This window comes from Halichoeres trimaculatus, unplaced genomic scaffold (genome assembly GCF_033239565.1).
Source record: "Halichoeres trimaculatus isolate MK-OKI-2021-1 unplaced genomic scaffold, fHalTri1.1 fHalTri1_scaffold_24, whole genome shotgun sequence".
NCBI lineage: Eukaryota > Metazoa > Chordata > Actinopteri > Labriformes > Labridae > Halichoeres > Halichoeres trimaculatus.
This window is the reverse complement of record NW_027437202.1, coordinates 199786-217456: the sequence shown is the minus strand read 5'-3', so window position 1 is coordinate 217456 and position 17671 is coordinate 199786. Positions and strand designations below refer to the sequence as shown.

Below are 17671 nucleotides of genomic sequence, written 5' to 3'. Positions count from 1 at the left end.
TCCTGTCCCTTGAACCCTCATAAGCTAACTGATACACACACATGCGTGCGCACAAACACACACACAGAAAACAATAGAGATGCAAACATTAACATAAACATTAACATTAAACATTCATTAACATTAACTTCACTTGTGGTCACTAGGTGCTCCATGAAACCCCAGGACCCCCAGCCACCACTCAAGTGTCTTGCAATGCATACCACCATAATTAGCACATCTAAACAACAAGGTTAGTAAAGCATATTTGTATATTTTCGAAGGTGAAATTATGCATAAATAAGCTATATATTCTTTAAAGCACTACATGGATTCCACCTTTACATAGACTGGTGGAGATAGATAGATAGATAGATAGATAGATAGATAGATAGATAGATAGATAGATAGATAGATAGATAGATAGATAGTTAGATAGATGCAGATAGATGCATATCAGTGTTTAAAAAGTGTTGTTGTCATTAGTTGATGACTAACTGCTCATGCTTGGCTTTGATTTTCTTTCTCAAAGCAACATTTTCATGCTCCCTACATCCTGTTTGACAGCTTCTATGGCCTGTAGGCCACAGATGGCAGCTTGCTGTGCATGCTGTACAATGAGAGACAGTGAAATGTCTCACCAATTCAATTCAGGCTTCAATCCAGGCTTGTTCATTCTCTGAATCACTTTCTTCTTCTGCTTCTTTCTAAAATAAAGATGTTGGTTTGTTTTCTACCTTTATTTATCCTCTTTTCCTCCACTTCCTTTAATCTCTTTAAATCACATTTCAAATGTCTCTGAATAAATTCTGCCTCACAAATAAACCTGTCAGTGACAACACTTGTTGGAAAGTGACCCCGTTCTTTTACTTCCTTCTGCTTCATTATTTAGTTACTTCAATCAGAGGAAAATGGTTTAACATGGTTCCAGTTCAGAAGATTAAAGTGTGTGCTGAAGCCTGCATTATGACACTAGGTTTACATTTACAACATGATACAGGACAGAAATAAATACAGTTTAAGAAGCAGAAAGTCTACTGACCACACATGGAGAATCAAATCAAATAGAAACACCACTGGCTCACAACATACAATAACTTCCATCCATGCACCCTAGTAGGATATGAGCTAAATTTCTTGCCTATGAATTCTGTAATTTAGCATTTTAAGCTTGACACTTTAGTTTAGCTGGACATAGTTTTCATTTGATAGCTAAAGGAGAAGCATTGTCCGAGTTAGCTGTTTTTGTTGTTAGCCTGCTAGCTCAGTAAACAAGTTGAGCACAGGTGTTGTTAACTGCAGGACTCAACAGGAGCAGGACAGACTGAGCTGTTCCAAGCTAAATTAGCTTCTGGAGGCTATTATCTGTGCTACTGCTGACCACTACCTTGTTGTCTTTTTAGCTCCTCTTGATTCTTTTTTTTAATTTTGTTTGTCTTCATTTTGTTTTTCTTTATTGTCTTCATGGAGCCAAACTGAAAACACAGATCCCAGGAACACACTGGCAGCCAGGAGATAAACAATGAAGTAAATCCGGTTCAGTTTTTTGGTCTTTGTGGTCCAGTAGCCGGGCTCCTCTTCTTCCTTCCTGCTGCTGAGAAGCAGAACCACTGTCTTCAAAACCTCCCTCAGCTCGTTGTTCAGACTCTGTAAATCCTGGATCTCCTGGGTCAGCCAGCTGCTGCTGCCCTGAAAAAACATACCACGGCATATTAGAGCAGTTAGAGGAAGGCTTTAAGATGACACAGACAGTTACACTACACACTAGAAAAACAATTTCAGAATAAATTGTGCTGTGAATGCAGAAAACTGAAGCAGCTTACGCTGAAATGCTATTGCAGAATGCTGAAGATGAATGACTGAAGACATGTCTGAAAATGGTTGAATGAACTTTTGAAAAGCTTGTGCTAAACTGCTGAATGCGGAATGCTGCAGAAACCTGTCATGAGCTACTGGATGAAAAGACAATGAATGGATGAATCAATGGGATTAATAACTTAATTTAGAAGTTTAAATGGCTGAATGTTTAAAACATGAATAAATGATTAAATGAATGGATGGATGGATGGATGAAATAAAAGGAAAATCTGTGAAAATCATGGGTTCAAGAAGTTTAAATAGGACTCTGATCCAAGTGGCAACATCCGGTCTGAAAGCACACGACAACACTGAGGTGCTTATATCTGCTGTTTCTCGAGTGTCTGCTTGAGGCTGGCTGTGGACGCACAGGAATTCACACACACACACACACACACCAAACCAAACAAACAAAAAAAAAACAGCAGAAACAAACTGCCAAACAGTTCATGCTGGGGGATGTTGCAGGCAGCAGAATGTTCTGGCAAATTTGCCAATCTTGGTGTTCTCTGGAAAATGCCATACGTTCTGCACGGTGCTGGGCTGTAAGCACAACCTCTAACTGTGGACGTCGGGCCCTCATACCTCCCTCACGGGGTCTGTTTCTGACCCTTTGAGCTGACACATGCACATTTGTGGCCTACTGGAGGTCATTTTGTAGGGATCTGGCAGTGCACCTTCTGTTCCTTGGTCCTGCTGCTGGGTTGTTGCCCTCCAGCGGCCTCCTCCATGTCCCCTGATGTACTGGCCTGTGTCCTGGTAGCGCCTCCATGCTCTGGACACTACGCTGACAGACACAGCAAACCTTCTTGCCACAGCTCACATTGATGTATCATCCTGGATGAGCTGCACTACCTGAGCCACTTGTGTGGGTTGTAGACTCAGTGTCATGCTACCTGTTGTTTATTCCATTTGTACAACAACATGTCAAATTGATTGTCAATCAGTGTTGCTTCCTAAGTAGACAGTTTGATTTCACAGAAGTGTGATTGACTTGGAGTTACACTGTGTTGTTTAAGTGTTCCCTTTATTTATTTTTTTTGAGCAGTGTACATTTTTTTGGAACACTTTTTGGTAACATATGCTGCAAATGCATTGCTGCCTTCACAGCAATGATTCAACCCTGATTGGAATTGAGGGTCATGAGCAAAATGTGCAGACTTCCATCAGTTAGCAACAACAAATCAAGAACTGCTTTCAAAGGCCTCTACATCTGCTCTCTTGCTGTTTTCTAAAGCTCAGTCAGAGTTTGTTCTAGGGGCTCTGGATCTATGGGATAAAGAGAACATAGAGCAGAGAAGGATCACAGCAGTTTGACAGAAATACAACTTCATGCTGACCTCTTTCACCTCTGGCAGCAGCTCAGGAAGCGTCTCAGCAGGGGACTGGTCAAAGACATGCACACAAGGTATGGATTTGTCCATGTCTGCAAAGAATCATGGGACAGCTTAGAGCCTGAACAAAGAGACAACAGCTTAAATTAGAGAAATTGCATTTCCTTGCAGCTAATACGTTAAAATGCAGAAGCTGAGGAAAGAAACTGTGAAATAAACTTGTCATAAGTACTGAACAAAGCTAGAAATGTGAAATGGAAGAAAGAAAAAGCAGAAGAAATTATAACTGTGGTAGAAATAATGGTTAAAGTAGCTAAGGATGAAGAAAAGGTAGTTTGAATAGTATTAGTTTTTATAACAAAATTCAAATAATAGGAGAGCAAGCAAAGTAAGCTTAAGTAAGAGTATATGGTTCAATCAGTAAAGTAGAAATAATGCTATCAGTGCATGCAAAGGTACCTTTGTGTGTGTGTGTGTGTGTGTGTGTGTGTGTGTGTGTGTGTGTGTGTGTGTGTGTGTGTGTGTGTGTGTGTGTGTGTGCGTGTGTGTGTGTGTGTGTGTGTGTGTGTGTGCGTGTGTGTGTGTGTGTGTGTGTGTGTGTGTGTGCGTGTGTGTTGGTTCTAGGCAGATTAAAAAATAAATATTTCTACGTCACACAGTTGTGTGGTTACCATGGTGATGAAGATGATGATGCATCAAGAGGTGATGATGCATCAAGGAGACATTGGAACTCCTCTGTGTCCATTGATTTAAAGCAGGAGTATTAGATTAGACATGGGTCTGAAAAACCTGCCTTGGTCGAGACTGTGATAACTCGAAGAAAGAGGATTGGTTAGTGAGAATTTCAAGACTCTAATGCAGCGGTTTTCAAAGTGTGAGGCGCGCCTCCCCTGGGGGGCGCCAAAGAGTTCCAGGGGAGGCGCGAGATGAGGAACAAAAAAAAAAGCACAAAATAACAATAAGAATAAAAAAATGTCTGAACTAGCACTGAGCCGAACGTTGTAACAGCAGTCCCCCTTCACTCTAGCTGAAGATGTTCCGTACTCTAGGAGCTGAGGTTTGAGTGAGAAACCTAAAAAGTTTATGTTGCCTAAACTGTAAAATCTCAAACACTGTTAAAGATAACTAAGAGTATTGTCATACATGACTATATGAAACATTTGTGAACATTTTAAAGCAAAAATGGAGTCTGTAAATGGAAGCGTGCTGAAGTTTTAACATCTCAAAATGAAAGAAAATTCAGGGGGGACAGTCGAAGATTCCCATTCAATCGTTGTGGGATTTTTTCGTGAATAACTCAGCCAAAAATTCATGAAATGATGAGAAAAGTTATACCACACCATTCCCGATCAAACCCCACGTTTTGATAGATATTTTGTCAGGGTCCTCTGAAAGCCCTAGGAAGAGAAGCACACTGAAATTTTGTCTGGGAGATGAAGAAATTGATGAAGAAGAAGAAATAAAAGAGAGGGACAAATGGAAGAGCTTGTGGCAAAGCTCGTCCCAGGCCTGAGCCCCTAAAAAAGTAAAAGAACAATATGTTGAAATGCTAAACCAAAATTTCTAAATAATGATAGATTCTACATGAGGAAGATCTGGAGAAAGACTCTGCTGCTCCACAAATGAAGCAGCTGTCTGTTTCCTCCTCTCAGTCAGAAAGCTTTCTGTTAATATTGATGTTAGTTGAGCTGAATCTCACCTCTGAAGCACTCATGGACTTTTCCTGCTTGGTCCCTGCAGTCCTCATCCAGGCTTTGGTCTTTATCTGCCTCTTGGTCCTGGGACACATGGTCCTTTTCCATCAGGTACATCATCAAAATGGTCTCCAAGAGGCTCAGCATCATCAGAGTAAAAACCCCGATACAGTAGACGGCTGAAAGAAGAAAGCAGTGACAGAAAGAGCAAAGCAATCAGTGAGCTCACAGTGAGTTAGTAGGTGCTGCTAAAGATCCATCAGTTAGTGCAGGACTCTGAGCTCCTTTACCTATGAGTGGGATCCGGTCTGAAGAAGGAGGCAGAATATCATTCAGAATCAGCTGCATCACTGTGACAGCCAGCAGCACAGTCACCTTGAAGCTCAGCTTCTCACCTCCACTTTCTGAGATCAGGAAGGAGGCCAAGTCCAGACACAGGAAGAACAGGACAGGGACTATGAAGTTGGCCACATAGAGACCTGAACGCCTCTTTATGGTCATCTGTGAAATCATGGTTAAGATCAGGTTGGTCTTTTTGTTCCAACACTTCAGTTAAGAAAGCTGAACAGTCTTTGTGCCCATTGCATATCAATGAGCTGTTCAATCAGCAGGTTAGCATCATACAGGTTACCATAGAGTCAAAGTCTTTGTTTAATGCTTACTGTTTCTCTCTTTATAGACTGAACTACACTAAACTCAGTAAGCAGTGGGGACAGTTTGGCCATTTCAAAGCAACATCAGTGTTTGGAACCAAACTAGTGGAAAGGAGAAAAACTGGAGCTTTCCAGGATGAGGGGAGCTGAACAGGTGTGTGTTGATCCAAACAAGCAACGCTCTGCAGTTGGACTGAAGCTGTAACATAGAAGAGGGGCTCAGCACACGCTGCTCATTGAGAAGCAGCTGGTGATGCAGATCAATTCATGCTTTAATGTCAGTCTCAAAACTCCAAAAAGAACGCAATTTTTTTGCTCATAAGTTTATAGGGGGGAAAAGGCATGAGAGATGTCTGAAAAGTCACTAAATATAGCTCTATTTGGGACATCAAAAGTATAGCGTTCTTTGATCTCTGAAAATTATACGATTTCTCGAGGTGGAGGAAATTCCTGGATCATTTTTGTGATTGGGTTACTCTAATTATTCGAGGAATTGTTTCAGCCCTACTCTGCAGCAGTCCATGTTGTTCAATCAGTAGAATCAACATGTGGATAGAGTCTGGCCTGTTTGGAAGAGATACATCAATAGGCTCTATGAAAATATGTGTGTGTGTGTGTGTGTGTGTGTGTGTGTGTGTGTGTGTGTGTGTGTGTGACTTCTACTATTGGTACTTACTCTGTAAACCAGCATGCTTGAGGGGAAGTGAAAAATTTTGAGCCCTGTAGTTTCCACGGTTACGTTCATGAGGAGCCACTCCGACTCAGTCTTCATGTAATCACGAGTAAAATTTAATATGTATTCACCAGGCAAACCTGAAAGAAGCTTCATATGGTGCACTGATGATGGAGAAAGAGAGAAAAGTGTGAGTATTTTCTTCCAGTTCTCACAAAGACAAGGTGTCTGGTCTTGGACTCCAGACCCTTTGACCTTGGTGAACTGTTCTGGATGTGTTCATTTTAGTCACTTTTTCCAGAGGGGATCAGAAATGGCTGCAGGGGGAAGTAATGGAAGAAACTGGACAGACCTTTAACCAATCAGAGCCAAGCAGCATGTGACCCAGGGTAACTCAGAGCAACTCAAAGCAACTCAGAGGAACTTAGAGCAACTCAGGGCAAATAAGGGCAACTCAGAGCGTTTCTGTAAAAAGTGTTGAAATTGTCTGTCAGTGAATGAGAAAGTTGAGCAGTTGAAAGAAAAGGGTCCGTCACAGATTGAACAGAACGTAGAGAGAACTTTAAAGATTATTTTCTATAAACACTATCAAAGTGATGTCCTCACTCTCTGTAAACTCCATCAGATTCTTTAGAAACCTCAGAGTAATCAAACTTCTGCACTCATCTCTAACCCCGAGGGCTCTTTCTATGCTCCCTATGTTGTATTAGTTTTTAAGAGACAACCCAAAAACTCAAGAACTGTACAGCAGCTTGCACAGCAGCCCTGTGCATCTTAGAGTGCCAGGTGACCGACATGGCTTTTCTGAAACTACAAGATTAGCCCTGAGTACAGGGGATGAAGCTAGACAACAACTAATGGGTGAGCTTTCTGAATGTTATAATGTTGCTGTTTACAACAATAAGACCTTAAAAGAACTCAAGAGTTTGAGTAACATTTCCACATTTGACAGTTGACATTCATGTTTGAGGCTAGCCTTGATAGAAATAACTTGGAAACTTGGAGGAAATTTAACTTGAGACGACATTTTTTTTTAAATTAATTTATTTATAAAGGGACCATGTACAGTACAAACATCAATTGGTGTTGCAACAGAAGTTTCTATTATGAACTCAAAACGGAAAACTGTTGCACAACTTCCAAATATGTAAGTAGAACAGCCAATCACCATGTTGTACTGAGGAAAGGAATGTCTTTCCAATCATCTGTTACAGAAGGAACACTAACACTAGGATATAAAAGATGCTGCCTCTGCCTTGGGGAAAAGGTTTTTGGGCCTTTGAGAGGAGTTTTTTTTTAGGCTGTTAGAAGATTGAGAAGGGAGAGGTGGTCATTGGAGCTGAGTGTGGGGAGACTGGAGTCGGTTGGCCCACTTTGTTCAAAATGGCTTCCTTTGAATAAAGATTTGGATTCAAGCTGACTGAACTCCTTGGCTGATTGAACTCCACATCTCTTATTTTTCAACAGTCGACGATCAAGGTCTTAGAAAATTCAGTGATGAACTGTTCAGGCAGAGGAAATTGGGCACACCCAATGGGAGGCCCCCAAAGCACTGGGAAAAAAAGTTACAATGGGGAGGGACAACTGCTCTGATCAATTCTACATTTATGAATATTTGAGACAATGTTAAGCCGTCTGTCACAGCTTTGATATGTCAACATCATCATTACATTTTTAGGATCAAATCAAATCTGAGATTTTACTTTCAGTTATGGAGCCAGCTAACAAAAAGATAAATATCTGCAGCGCTCAGCTCATGGCTAAAAATAGTCAGTCAGCTTATGTGTGATGGAGGCCAGCTGGATGCTGACAGGGTTAAGAGTTGTCTTTTACTTATGAATCAATAACAGCCAAGACATAAAACTTAATCCTACTCTACCCTTAAAGAAATAAAAAACAATAAATTAAACGTCAAGAAATAAATTGACTTAAAGTCAAATGATAATGAAGATGAAAAGATGGAAATATCTCTAACTGTAAAATGAATGAAAGAAATGTGTTTTCTACACGTCCAAAGGTCCCACACAGTCGTAGTTTAGGCTCAAACAAACAGATGGTTGTAATAAATAATAGACATGAGAAAAAAAGTCAAATGTGGAGCATGTTTGGTCCCTGATCCCAAGAATCAGAGATTTAGGGCTCTAATTTCGTGGCGCAGCGCAGGGGGCGCAAGCCTGGCGCAGCCTGCGCAGTGCTAATTTCGTGCAGCGCACCGCTGTGCGCTGCCAATTTGACAATTTGGTAGACCGTCTGCGCAGAGATGGGTGTGACGGCGCACCAGGGGGAGGTGTTGGCAGATTCATGTTGGCGCAGTGACAATTTCATGCCAAAAAAGTGCGCTGAAAGCTCACCAGCTCCAACCTGGTCTATCCTCGGCGCAAGGCGGAGCGCACCCCACGCAGCTGTAATTTGGTGACAGGCGCACATGTGCGCACATGTCATCAAAGCCTCAGAGGCAGGTTTCCAGAGTGTCAGGCACATTTTGATGCAGTAAACAATCACAGCAATCACTATTTAATGTAACTGTCTGAACCAGCAGATACATTTATATCTATATTAACTGTCCCGTCACATCTGATGTCAGATTGAAGCCGTTTGTCATAATGGAAAGTTAACCTGACGGCAGCTGGAAGTTTGATGCACATCTTACAATTAAACAATAAACAGCCTTAACATCTGATACTGAGTATATATCTGGTTCTCTCATTTCATTAAATTCAAAGAATAGAGGGAGAGAAAAGAGGAAAAAAAAACAGACAAAATAAATGTATGTCACTCAGGATTTACCCGTGATTTCCCATATTTCTCTGTTTTAGTCTTTATTTTTAACATGATCTAAAAAGATGGAGTACATTATTGTAAGGAGGATGAGGTGGAGACACTGGGAGAGTTTACAGCGTATCACCAAAGGCTCTGCTTGGCGATGACAAACCAGGAGTGCAGGTGGATTAAAAGTATTCTAAATGGATAAGCCAGCTGTGTAACTGTCTCTTCATTTTTTACTCCGAATAAAGACAAAGGAACGGATTAAATCTGTCCCGGGAGCTGGCCCACAAGGTGACGCGCGTCGTGTCCTCCGATGCGCCCCGCTGTCCATTGACCTGCTGCAAGGAGAGCGGCTCTGACCGTCTCCGCTACCAGCACTCTCTCCGCGGTGCTGTGGATCAGTCAGACCAATCAGACGCTGCGCCTCAGTCGCAGGGCATTTAAAGGCGAGGAGAGGCGCTCATTTGATTGGTGAAAACAGCGCTCGGCTGTGTTAAACCCACTCACGGCTTTTCTCCTCCCTCTCTGCCATTTGCGCGGAGGGAGGCGTGGACGCGCAGCTCTGCGCTCATGTGCGCCTGTACTGCGCCTCTCTTGGCAATGCAAGAAACTTGCAAAGTGCACCGGTCACGCCCTGTGCGCACGGCGAAGGCCGGCTCAGGGCAAGTGCGCCTGCGCCTGCGCCTGCGCCTGGTCTACGAAATTAGAGCCCTTAATGTTAAAAACACAAACATTCAGAGTTATACTCACACTCATGTTGGATTGACTTGAATGTTAAGTTGCAGATCTGAGTGTCAAAGGGAAATCTGTAGAAATCCATCTTACAGGTGCTGACCAGCACCATGCCACTCTTTTGATTTATCCATCCATTAAACCTCATGGTGAGATACTGAGTGTTAAAGAGCTTATCTTTGTTTGTTCTGAAAGAGACAAAAAACAAGTGACTCAATAAGCATGTTGTGGATTCAAACTGATGAATCATTGGATGAAAAAGTCTCTTTGTGTTTTTGTTTGAAATGAAGGCCAACAGTTTGAACAAACACATACCTGAGTGGATATTCAGAGAAACATTTCAACTTTTTCATCTTTTGAGTCAAATGAAGCTCTGAGCTCATCTCAGTGACAAAACAAAAACACTTTGACGGCACAGACTGAGCCCTAATACCTCAGACAGCAGCATGGACACATGGAGAGAGGACAGGTGCAGAGGGACTTGGTACAGATCTGTGTCCTGGTAAACTCTGGATGTGGCTTTCAGTACCACCAGTCTGTCATCTAGATAAGATCTTCCTACAAGTTCAAAGGGGGACCTTTAGAACTGAATAGACTTGTAGTCAAGACCACCTTAACCGAGACCAAGACACTACCAAGGCAAAGGGTATCAAGACCAAGACAAGACCAATACCGAGACCAAGACAGACCAAGTCAAGACCATAATCAGATTGAGACCAAGACCGAGACCGAGACCGAAAAAAAATGACTTTTGTTGGAGTTAACACTAACCACAATTTGCACGAGTTGTAGAAAAAAAGGACTGTACTAGGCCGCTCAATATAAATATTATATCTTATAATTTCGACTACAGGCAAAACAATACAAAGACTGTGCATGTCTTCTGTGATTGGCTATTGTGTGCTGGTAAAGATTGACATGACTACTGACCACAAACTAATATGCAGTCAATCATGACATTTATTTAGTCAAAAAATCCATAGGAACAAAACTGTACACAAAATACACAGGCACGTTTAATCAAGTGCAAATAAAAATACTATACAAAAATGCTCAAATGTTCAAATCTTTACATCAAACTGCATTTATAAGAGGAAGAATTGTTATCCATGTTCCTTCACCTTGGATGAGTGCAATGGCATCCTGTAACAGTACTAAACAAAAATCCTACACTCAAAGCTGTTCATCGAAGTGCACATTTATAAAAGAAAGAACAAGTGATAACAAGGTTCTATCACTTTGGATGAGTGCAATGGTATCTGATAACAATACTATCAATAGCAAGAACAATAGAACACAGACACCACGAAGAAAGAACAGAAAGATGGATTACTGAATTGAAGATTAATCAAAAACTGTAGAATAGGCATTCTATATCATGTATGCATTTTCCTGTTGAGTAAATGTGTCCTCTGTGTGTGTTTGCATCTCTATTGTTTTCTGTGTGTGTGTGTGTGTGTGTGTGTGTGTGTGTGTGTGTGTGTGTGTGTGTGTGTGTGTGTGTGTGGTGGAGGGTGGAAGCATGTCAGTAGTATGGGTATGAGCGTGCTTACTTGATGATGAATAGGAGGCAGTATTTCTGTGCTGGTTTGCGCATGTGTGCATGAAGAGAGAGAAAGCGAGAGACACAGACAACAGTTCACATTTTAAAACAGCTGTTGATTGCACTTCAAGAAAACTAAAAACTGCAACGTCCTATGGCCTTGCAGTGCTCGATGAGGTCTCATTAGAAGTCCTCCTCTGCTAAAAACTCTCTCCACTGGGGCAGACGAGGCAGGGACAGAGAGGACTTTTAAGGCAACATTGTGAAGAGTGGGAAAACGCTCTTGGTTTCTCAACCAAAAGGTCAGTGTTGTTAGCTGCTGGGATTGACTTATTAGCCCCAAAGTGAGACTCAAACATGTCCCTGTGCTTAGACTGCTGTGCAGCAGGTTTGTGAAATTGGTGGCCTTAGCAATGGCTCTTGCTATTGCCTTTACTTCTTTCATGCCATCGTTAACTACCAGTTGGAGGGAGTGAGCAAAGTAAGACAAACCTTCGCCTGATGACCACGGCTGTTGAAAATTTTCCATGTCCTCCCACATATTTTTGTCATCAAGTTCATCACTGTCACTGTCAGGTTGCTCTGACTCTGGTATTCTCACTTTAAAGGTCTGCTTCATATTGGAGGCGTTGTCTGTCAGAATGTAGCTTATTTTGTTGCCGACGCCATATTCCTCAACAATTTCATCAAATGCTGAGGCGATTCATTCACCACCGTGCTTCCCTGTAAAACGCTGACAGTCTAGCAAAAAGGATTTCAAACTGTAGGATTCCTTGTCCTTCCAGGCAATATGTGCAGTAACTGCAAGAAAGGAGCGAAGCCTCCTGTCGGACCAGAGGTCAGTTGTAGTGCAACACTTGGCTGAGCTTCCAGCGCTTTGATGATGTCATCCTTAACCCTACCTACTAGATAAGGTATCTGCTTCTCAGTCAGGCTGGTCCTAGACACAGGAGTGTATTTACAATCCATGACAGAAAGAAAGTTTCTGAAGTTCATATTTTCCACCAGGGACAGGGGCAGACAGCATCCAATGACAAGATCCTGGAGGATGGCTTGTGTAATGGCCAGTTGCCTGGTTGAATGTGGGGCATATAAGTGATGTGTTTGTGCAAAGGATGATATCGATGACTGAGTTGTGTCCGTCATTGTTACTGGTGGAGATCCTGCTTTGTACTTCAAGTACCTGCAAAATAGGAAAGAAGGAGTCTGTAAGTCACCTGTTCACAGTCAAACCACAACAAACTATCTTACAAGTAATATTAAATTTAAGTTAACAGTCTAAAAATCAGATCTTGTATAATAAAAACAGTTTCCGAGCCAGAATGACACATTAAAAGAACATTACACACAACTGGTTGGAAAATGTTACCCTAATTATCTTTTACCGCATGGGGGAGAACACATATAAGGAAACAATACTAAATTCCATAAATGATCTTTTTGGTCATGCTTAGTAGGTTTTCCCTCAAAAAGTTAAGGACAGATAGATGACGACTGACTGTATAGTTATATTATTTAAAATATATCATTAGCTGTGTTTCTATCACAATTTTCTACAAACTCAAAGGAAAGTTATTCAAGAAGTAGGAAAAGTAGCGTCTCTGAGTGGTTATGGCAATGTTTTGAATTGTTTAGGGCAGGTATCTCAAACTCGTGCCATGAAGGGCCAAGAGGCTGCAGGTTTTCTTTCCACGTGTTTGAGATCCCTGGTTTAGGGGCTTGCCGTAATTGTACAGTCGGCCATGAGCCTAAACGTAACTTTTCCACTCTCGTGGTGTTTGAAGAACATTTGTCTGCTAGTATTCTGAAATTTGGTATTTTGGGTATTGTTAATAGATTGTAACTGTGAAATGTTTCTGTCGAAAGTCTGTTTCAAAACCAGAGTTTTATTGATGCATGCCAACCGCTAGCATCTAAATGCAGTTTCCTGTATACATTAGCTTCAAGCAAGTGTATTTTGCGTAACTGTTATCCATCTGGTAAGCTAAGATAGCTGGAGCATATTAGCCAGAACGAGCTTACCTTTCTCTGTGTTTTCGTTCCAGGTGTCTGGTAAATGTTGATGTGGTCCCCGCTGTCTCCGTTAAACACACTTTGCAAAATTTTCATTTGGCAGAATGTTTCTTCTTTTTTTGTTTTTTCACAAACAAATTCTTCATGTTCTGTAAAACCAAACCTGACGACTGATGAGTTTGCTGACATGCTGCATTCTCCTCGGTTGATTTCTGTGCAGTACAGGAGGAGTAGGCTGCGCGCTAACGTCATCAAATATACATAAATGTCATTGGTTGGATTTAAAGGGTGCGTAATAATAATGATGTTTCATTAACCTTGTGCTGCATTTAATAGGCAGTGTGTCTGGCTATTAAATGTTGCAAATCCCTCCAAGACCACAATGACAGTCCGAGACCCATCGAGACCCGAGAGACCCGAGACCAAGACAACACCGAGACCAAAGACGGTCGAGACCGTGACAAGACCGAGACCATAAAAAAGTGGTCTCGAGACCAGTCTCGGGATCGAGACCGGCCTCGAGAACTACAAGCCTAGAACTGAAACACCAGTACATCTCTGCTCTGGCTTGATAATACACATTCTTGCTTTAAGTGGATCTATTCAGACCTGTTCAATCCTCTTTGTCTTTAGAGCTTGTCTCCCTCTATGTGTTGATTCAATTAATCCATTTACAATAAAGCAGGATGAAAACCAGCACAGGCTGAGTCTCCTCCATGCTAACAGGCTAACTGTAGCGTCACATTGGATCAAGGCTGCTTTCCAAACCACATTGCTTTCTGCTGACTGCTGTTTTATGTAGTATGTAGTATGTAGTATGACTGTTCTGTTGGGTCTGTTTTGTAGTATACTAGTCAGGTTTTCAGTTTTGGATACAGGTAATTAATTTCTTTTGCCTTTATAAGAAATGCACAACACAAAGTTTGTGTAGATCTTAACATTTTATTGATTTTGCTAATCATATCACAGCAGAATTTTCATATATGATTTTTAATCTTGCACCAAAAGTTGATTTGTTTAGAACAAATAGATCTGGCAGGGGTTTTTATTTTTAGAGCTGATGGAAAAAAAATCCATATAACCCACGTATGGAAAAAGAAAAGTGAATTAGTGGTTTACAAGTGTTTCTTTCCCATCACTTCACTTCAATCTCATGGATTGTCTAACATTAATGTTGTTGTGTTGTAGTTTTAAAGCTGACTCATTCCAGTATATTGCGGTAAGTCACCAAAACCTGCCACCTGCCAAACATTGTTCGCACCTTGCATTATGGGAAACAGTATGCCAAGTAGACTGGTCTGTTGCATACTGAGACATTTTTCTGGATCAGTAGGACATAAGGGGATTGTCGGCATACTGCAAATTTTGCAAGTTTTTGCATACTGCCTACTACAGACTGAATTTCAGCCAAAATAGTAGGTACTGCTAGTGTAGTATGTGGTTTGGAAAATAGCCTTTGGCTGTTTTCGAATTTCTTCAGTTAGAAGAAAACGGAAGTTGGCTACGGCTGACTTTTTTTCCCAAAAAAACTTTATTGAAAATGTAGAAAATAAACAAACCATGAGTAACTTATCTGCAAATATATTGCCAGAGAGAGCATTTTATATTAACTTTCAGTGGTGGAGATGATGAGGGTTTAAAGATAAAAAAGAAATGGCTCTTATATTTATATTCCTCTGCTACTCCGGTTGTTGTTGCTCCACTCTCTGCCATTTTCACTTCTGATATGGGACCAGGCGCGTTGCATTGTTGGTAACAGTATGCGAAGCAGACTGGTCCGATGCATACTGTGGATTTTTCCCGATTCAGTATATCATCCGGGTGTTTTTCTCATACTACAACTCTGACATTTGTTCGCATACTGCATACTGCATACTGCATACTGCATTTTGGTCGAATCAGTAGGCACTGCTAGTATAGTATGCGAATTCGAAAACAGCCCTTGTCTTCCTCTTCTTCTTCTTCTTCTTCTTCTTCTTCTTCTTCTTCTTCTTTTTGTTCTACTTCTTCTACTTCTTCTATTTCTTTTGGGTTTATTTGGTGGTTGGCAAACAACAAAATGGTGCATTTCCACCACCTACTGGTAAGGAGTGAGGACCAGATTATCTAATACTAACACTTGAACAAACGAAACAAAAATAAAATAAAATAAAATAAAATAAAATAAAATAAAGGGGGAAAAAAAGATTCTATCAGCTTTGTTGGACATACTGAAATAATATCTCAAGATACTTACTCTCTGACTCTTTCTGTGGAATTTAGATAATATCCAAACACACATTTTCTCTCCTAAGAGCGCAAACTAACTGCTCTCTTTTGGTTTCAAATCCTTGACAGTGCATTACAACATGCTCCACTGTGTCCTGATGGTCACAGTTATCACACCTTCCACTTTCATGCTAAGCTATTCTAAATAAAGTTCTGTTTAACCAGTGTGTCCAAATCTTAATCTTGATGTAATTTTTTCACTTTTCCTAATTAAACTTGCTCTTCTCATTTTCCCAACCTTCCGTTGTGCTCTATAGTACCACCTCCTGGTTCCTTCTTCCTCCCATTGTTTTTGCCACCCTTCTTTTAATCTCATCTTTACTATATCCTTCACCTCTATTCCACTGCAACCCACTGCTTTGTCTACTTGGTTGTAGTTTGTTACCTTTTCCCCCCTGTCTGTCTGTTCATTTCCTCTGGTCACTACATGTGCAGGTACTTATAAAAACAGGACTGTGATTCCTATCATGTGAATCCTGTACAGTGTTTGCTTCATTTCCATTAAAATATCTGGGCGGCTGTCATAATGGTTGTGTTGCAAGCTGATAAGGGATGAACTGGAATCTAAGCAAATAACTGATCTTAACAGTCTTGTATCTTCTATCCACTGTGTTGCTAGTAAAACTGCTACCACTTCCCCCGTGTAAACTTATAAACCCTCACTGATTCTCTTCCCCACTTTGATTTGATACTCTGGTACCGTAAATGTGACTCCTACTCTGTTAACTGTTGGAGCATGGGGAACTATCTGATAATACTGGATCCGTGTTTTTGACAGAGCTAAACTTGATGCACTCAACAAGGAGCTGCAGGGAAAAGAGCCACACCTGTCCCATATTACCAACACAGTGAATATGTTCAAGGAAAACAAAGGTTTATAACAAAAACTGAAAAAGTTTGGTCAGAAAGCCATGTGAACAGAGCTTTTTCTGCTGTGGAGGACATGAAGACAAACTTACACCTCTTCAATGGTTAAATCTGGTTTCCACAACAGCTCAGCAGGAAAAATGATCTCATAAGTCCTACAGAAACCTTTTGGTTCCCAATTGATGAATTCATTTTCCCATTCCTGAAATGAACAACATGTAAAGTTCAGTTAGTTGAGTCACATGGTCTTTTAACAGAGAGGTGGTTTTTAAGTCAAACAAAAAGTCATTGGAGTGAACTCACCATCTTTATCCATAAGTAAGTGACTAATTCCTGTTCCTTTTCTTTCTATGAGAAGAGTAAAAGTCCTGATCAAGCACCAAAGGTCAGATAAGCTTACATTTAATTATTATCAATGCCAGCAACAGCTTTAAAAAAACATCAGCAACAACAAAACTGAAAAAAACTAAGTCATGTCAAAGAAGAAGCAGGACAAATATAGGCTCATTACCAACAGGTTAGTCACATGACTGATTCTAAAAGGGAGCCTACAGAGAGGACTTCATCATCTACACAACATGATATCATGAGGGGATCAGAAAATCTGGAGAAACCTCTGAAAAACAGGGACAAGGACCAAAACCAAGACCAGACCTCAGGCAGCTCTGCATTAAAAACAGACATGACTCTGTCGAGGAGATCACTGCATTAAGAAAAAACAGACATGACTCTGATTTGGAAACCATCACATTCTTTTTTCTTTATATTTTCAAACTTTTGGTAAATAAAAAATAAAATAAAAATCTTTCTCTAATAATGTATTGAAATTAAGTTGACAACTTTAAAAAGTTTCCACCAAGCAGCAACCTCTGGTCTAAGAATACCAGACAATGCGTAAGTGCTAAAAACCTGCTGTTTCTCCAGTGTCCACTTGAGGCTGGCTCTGGAAGTACCAGAAGTCACATACACACCAAGCTTAACAAAGTTGTTTTCAAAGCAGAAATTAACCTATTTACAGCCTGGATTAATAAAAAAAAAAAAAAAAAAAAAAAAAAAAAACGCCTCCTGTCTGAATTGCTACTTTTACTATCGGCACACAATGTACAGGGGGTGATTTTTTTTTCTAACTAGGCAGTTTAGGATAAGGATATAAGGATATCCTGAATTTCCCCTCGGGGATAAATAAAGTATTTTCTATTTCTATTTCTATTTCCATTAAGATTGCAAGCTCACCCAATCAAAGGCACAGCACGTCATGTGACTGACAGGTGCCCTTAAGCTGTACGCCAAGC

The 17671-nt window shown here is 40.8% G+C and overlaps 1 protein-coding gene across 1 annotated transcript; it reads right to left on the bottom strand.

The window, feature by feature from the left end:
* Positions 1 to 682: 682 nt before the first annotated feature.
* LOC141786129 (5-hydroxytryptamine receptor 3A-like) lies at positions 683 to 16505 on the bottom strand. Its single transcript, XM_074664859.1, has 7 exons — positions 16472 to 16505; positions 9707 to 9876; positions 6194 to 6354; positions 5155 to 5365; positions 4870 to 5043; positions 3177 to 3262; positions 683 to 1668 (listed from the first exon to the last, which is right to left on the bottom strand). Exons 2-7 carry the CDS (start codon positions 9834 to 9836, stop codon positions 1402 to 1404), a joined length of 1029 nt encoding a protein of 342 aa, XP_074520960.1. The 5' UTR covers positions 9837 to 9876; positions 16472 to 16505; the 3' UTR covers positions 683 to 1401.
* Between the last annotated feature and the right edge of the window lie 1166 nt (positions 16506 to 17671).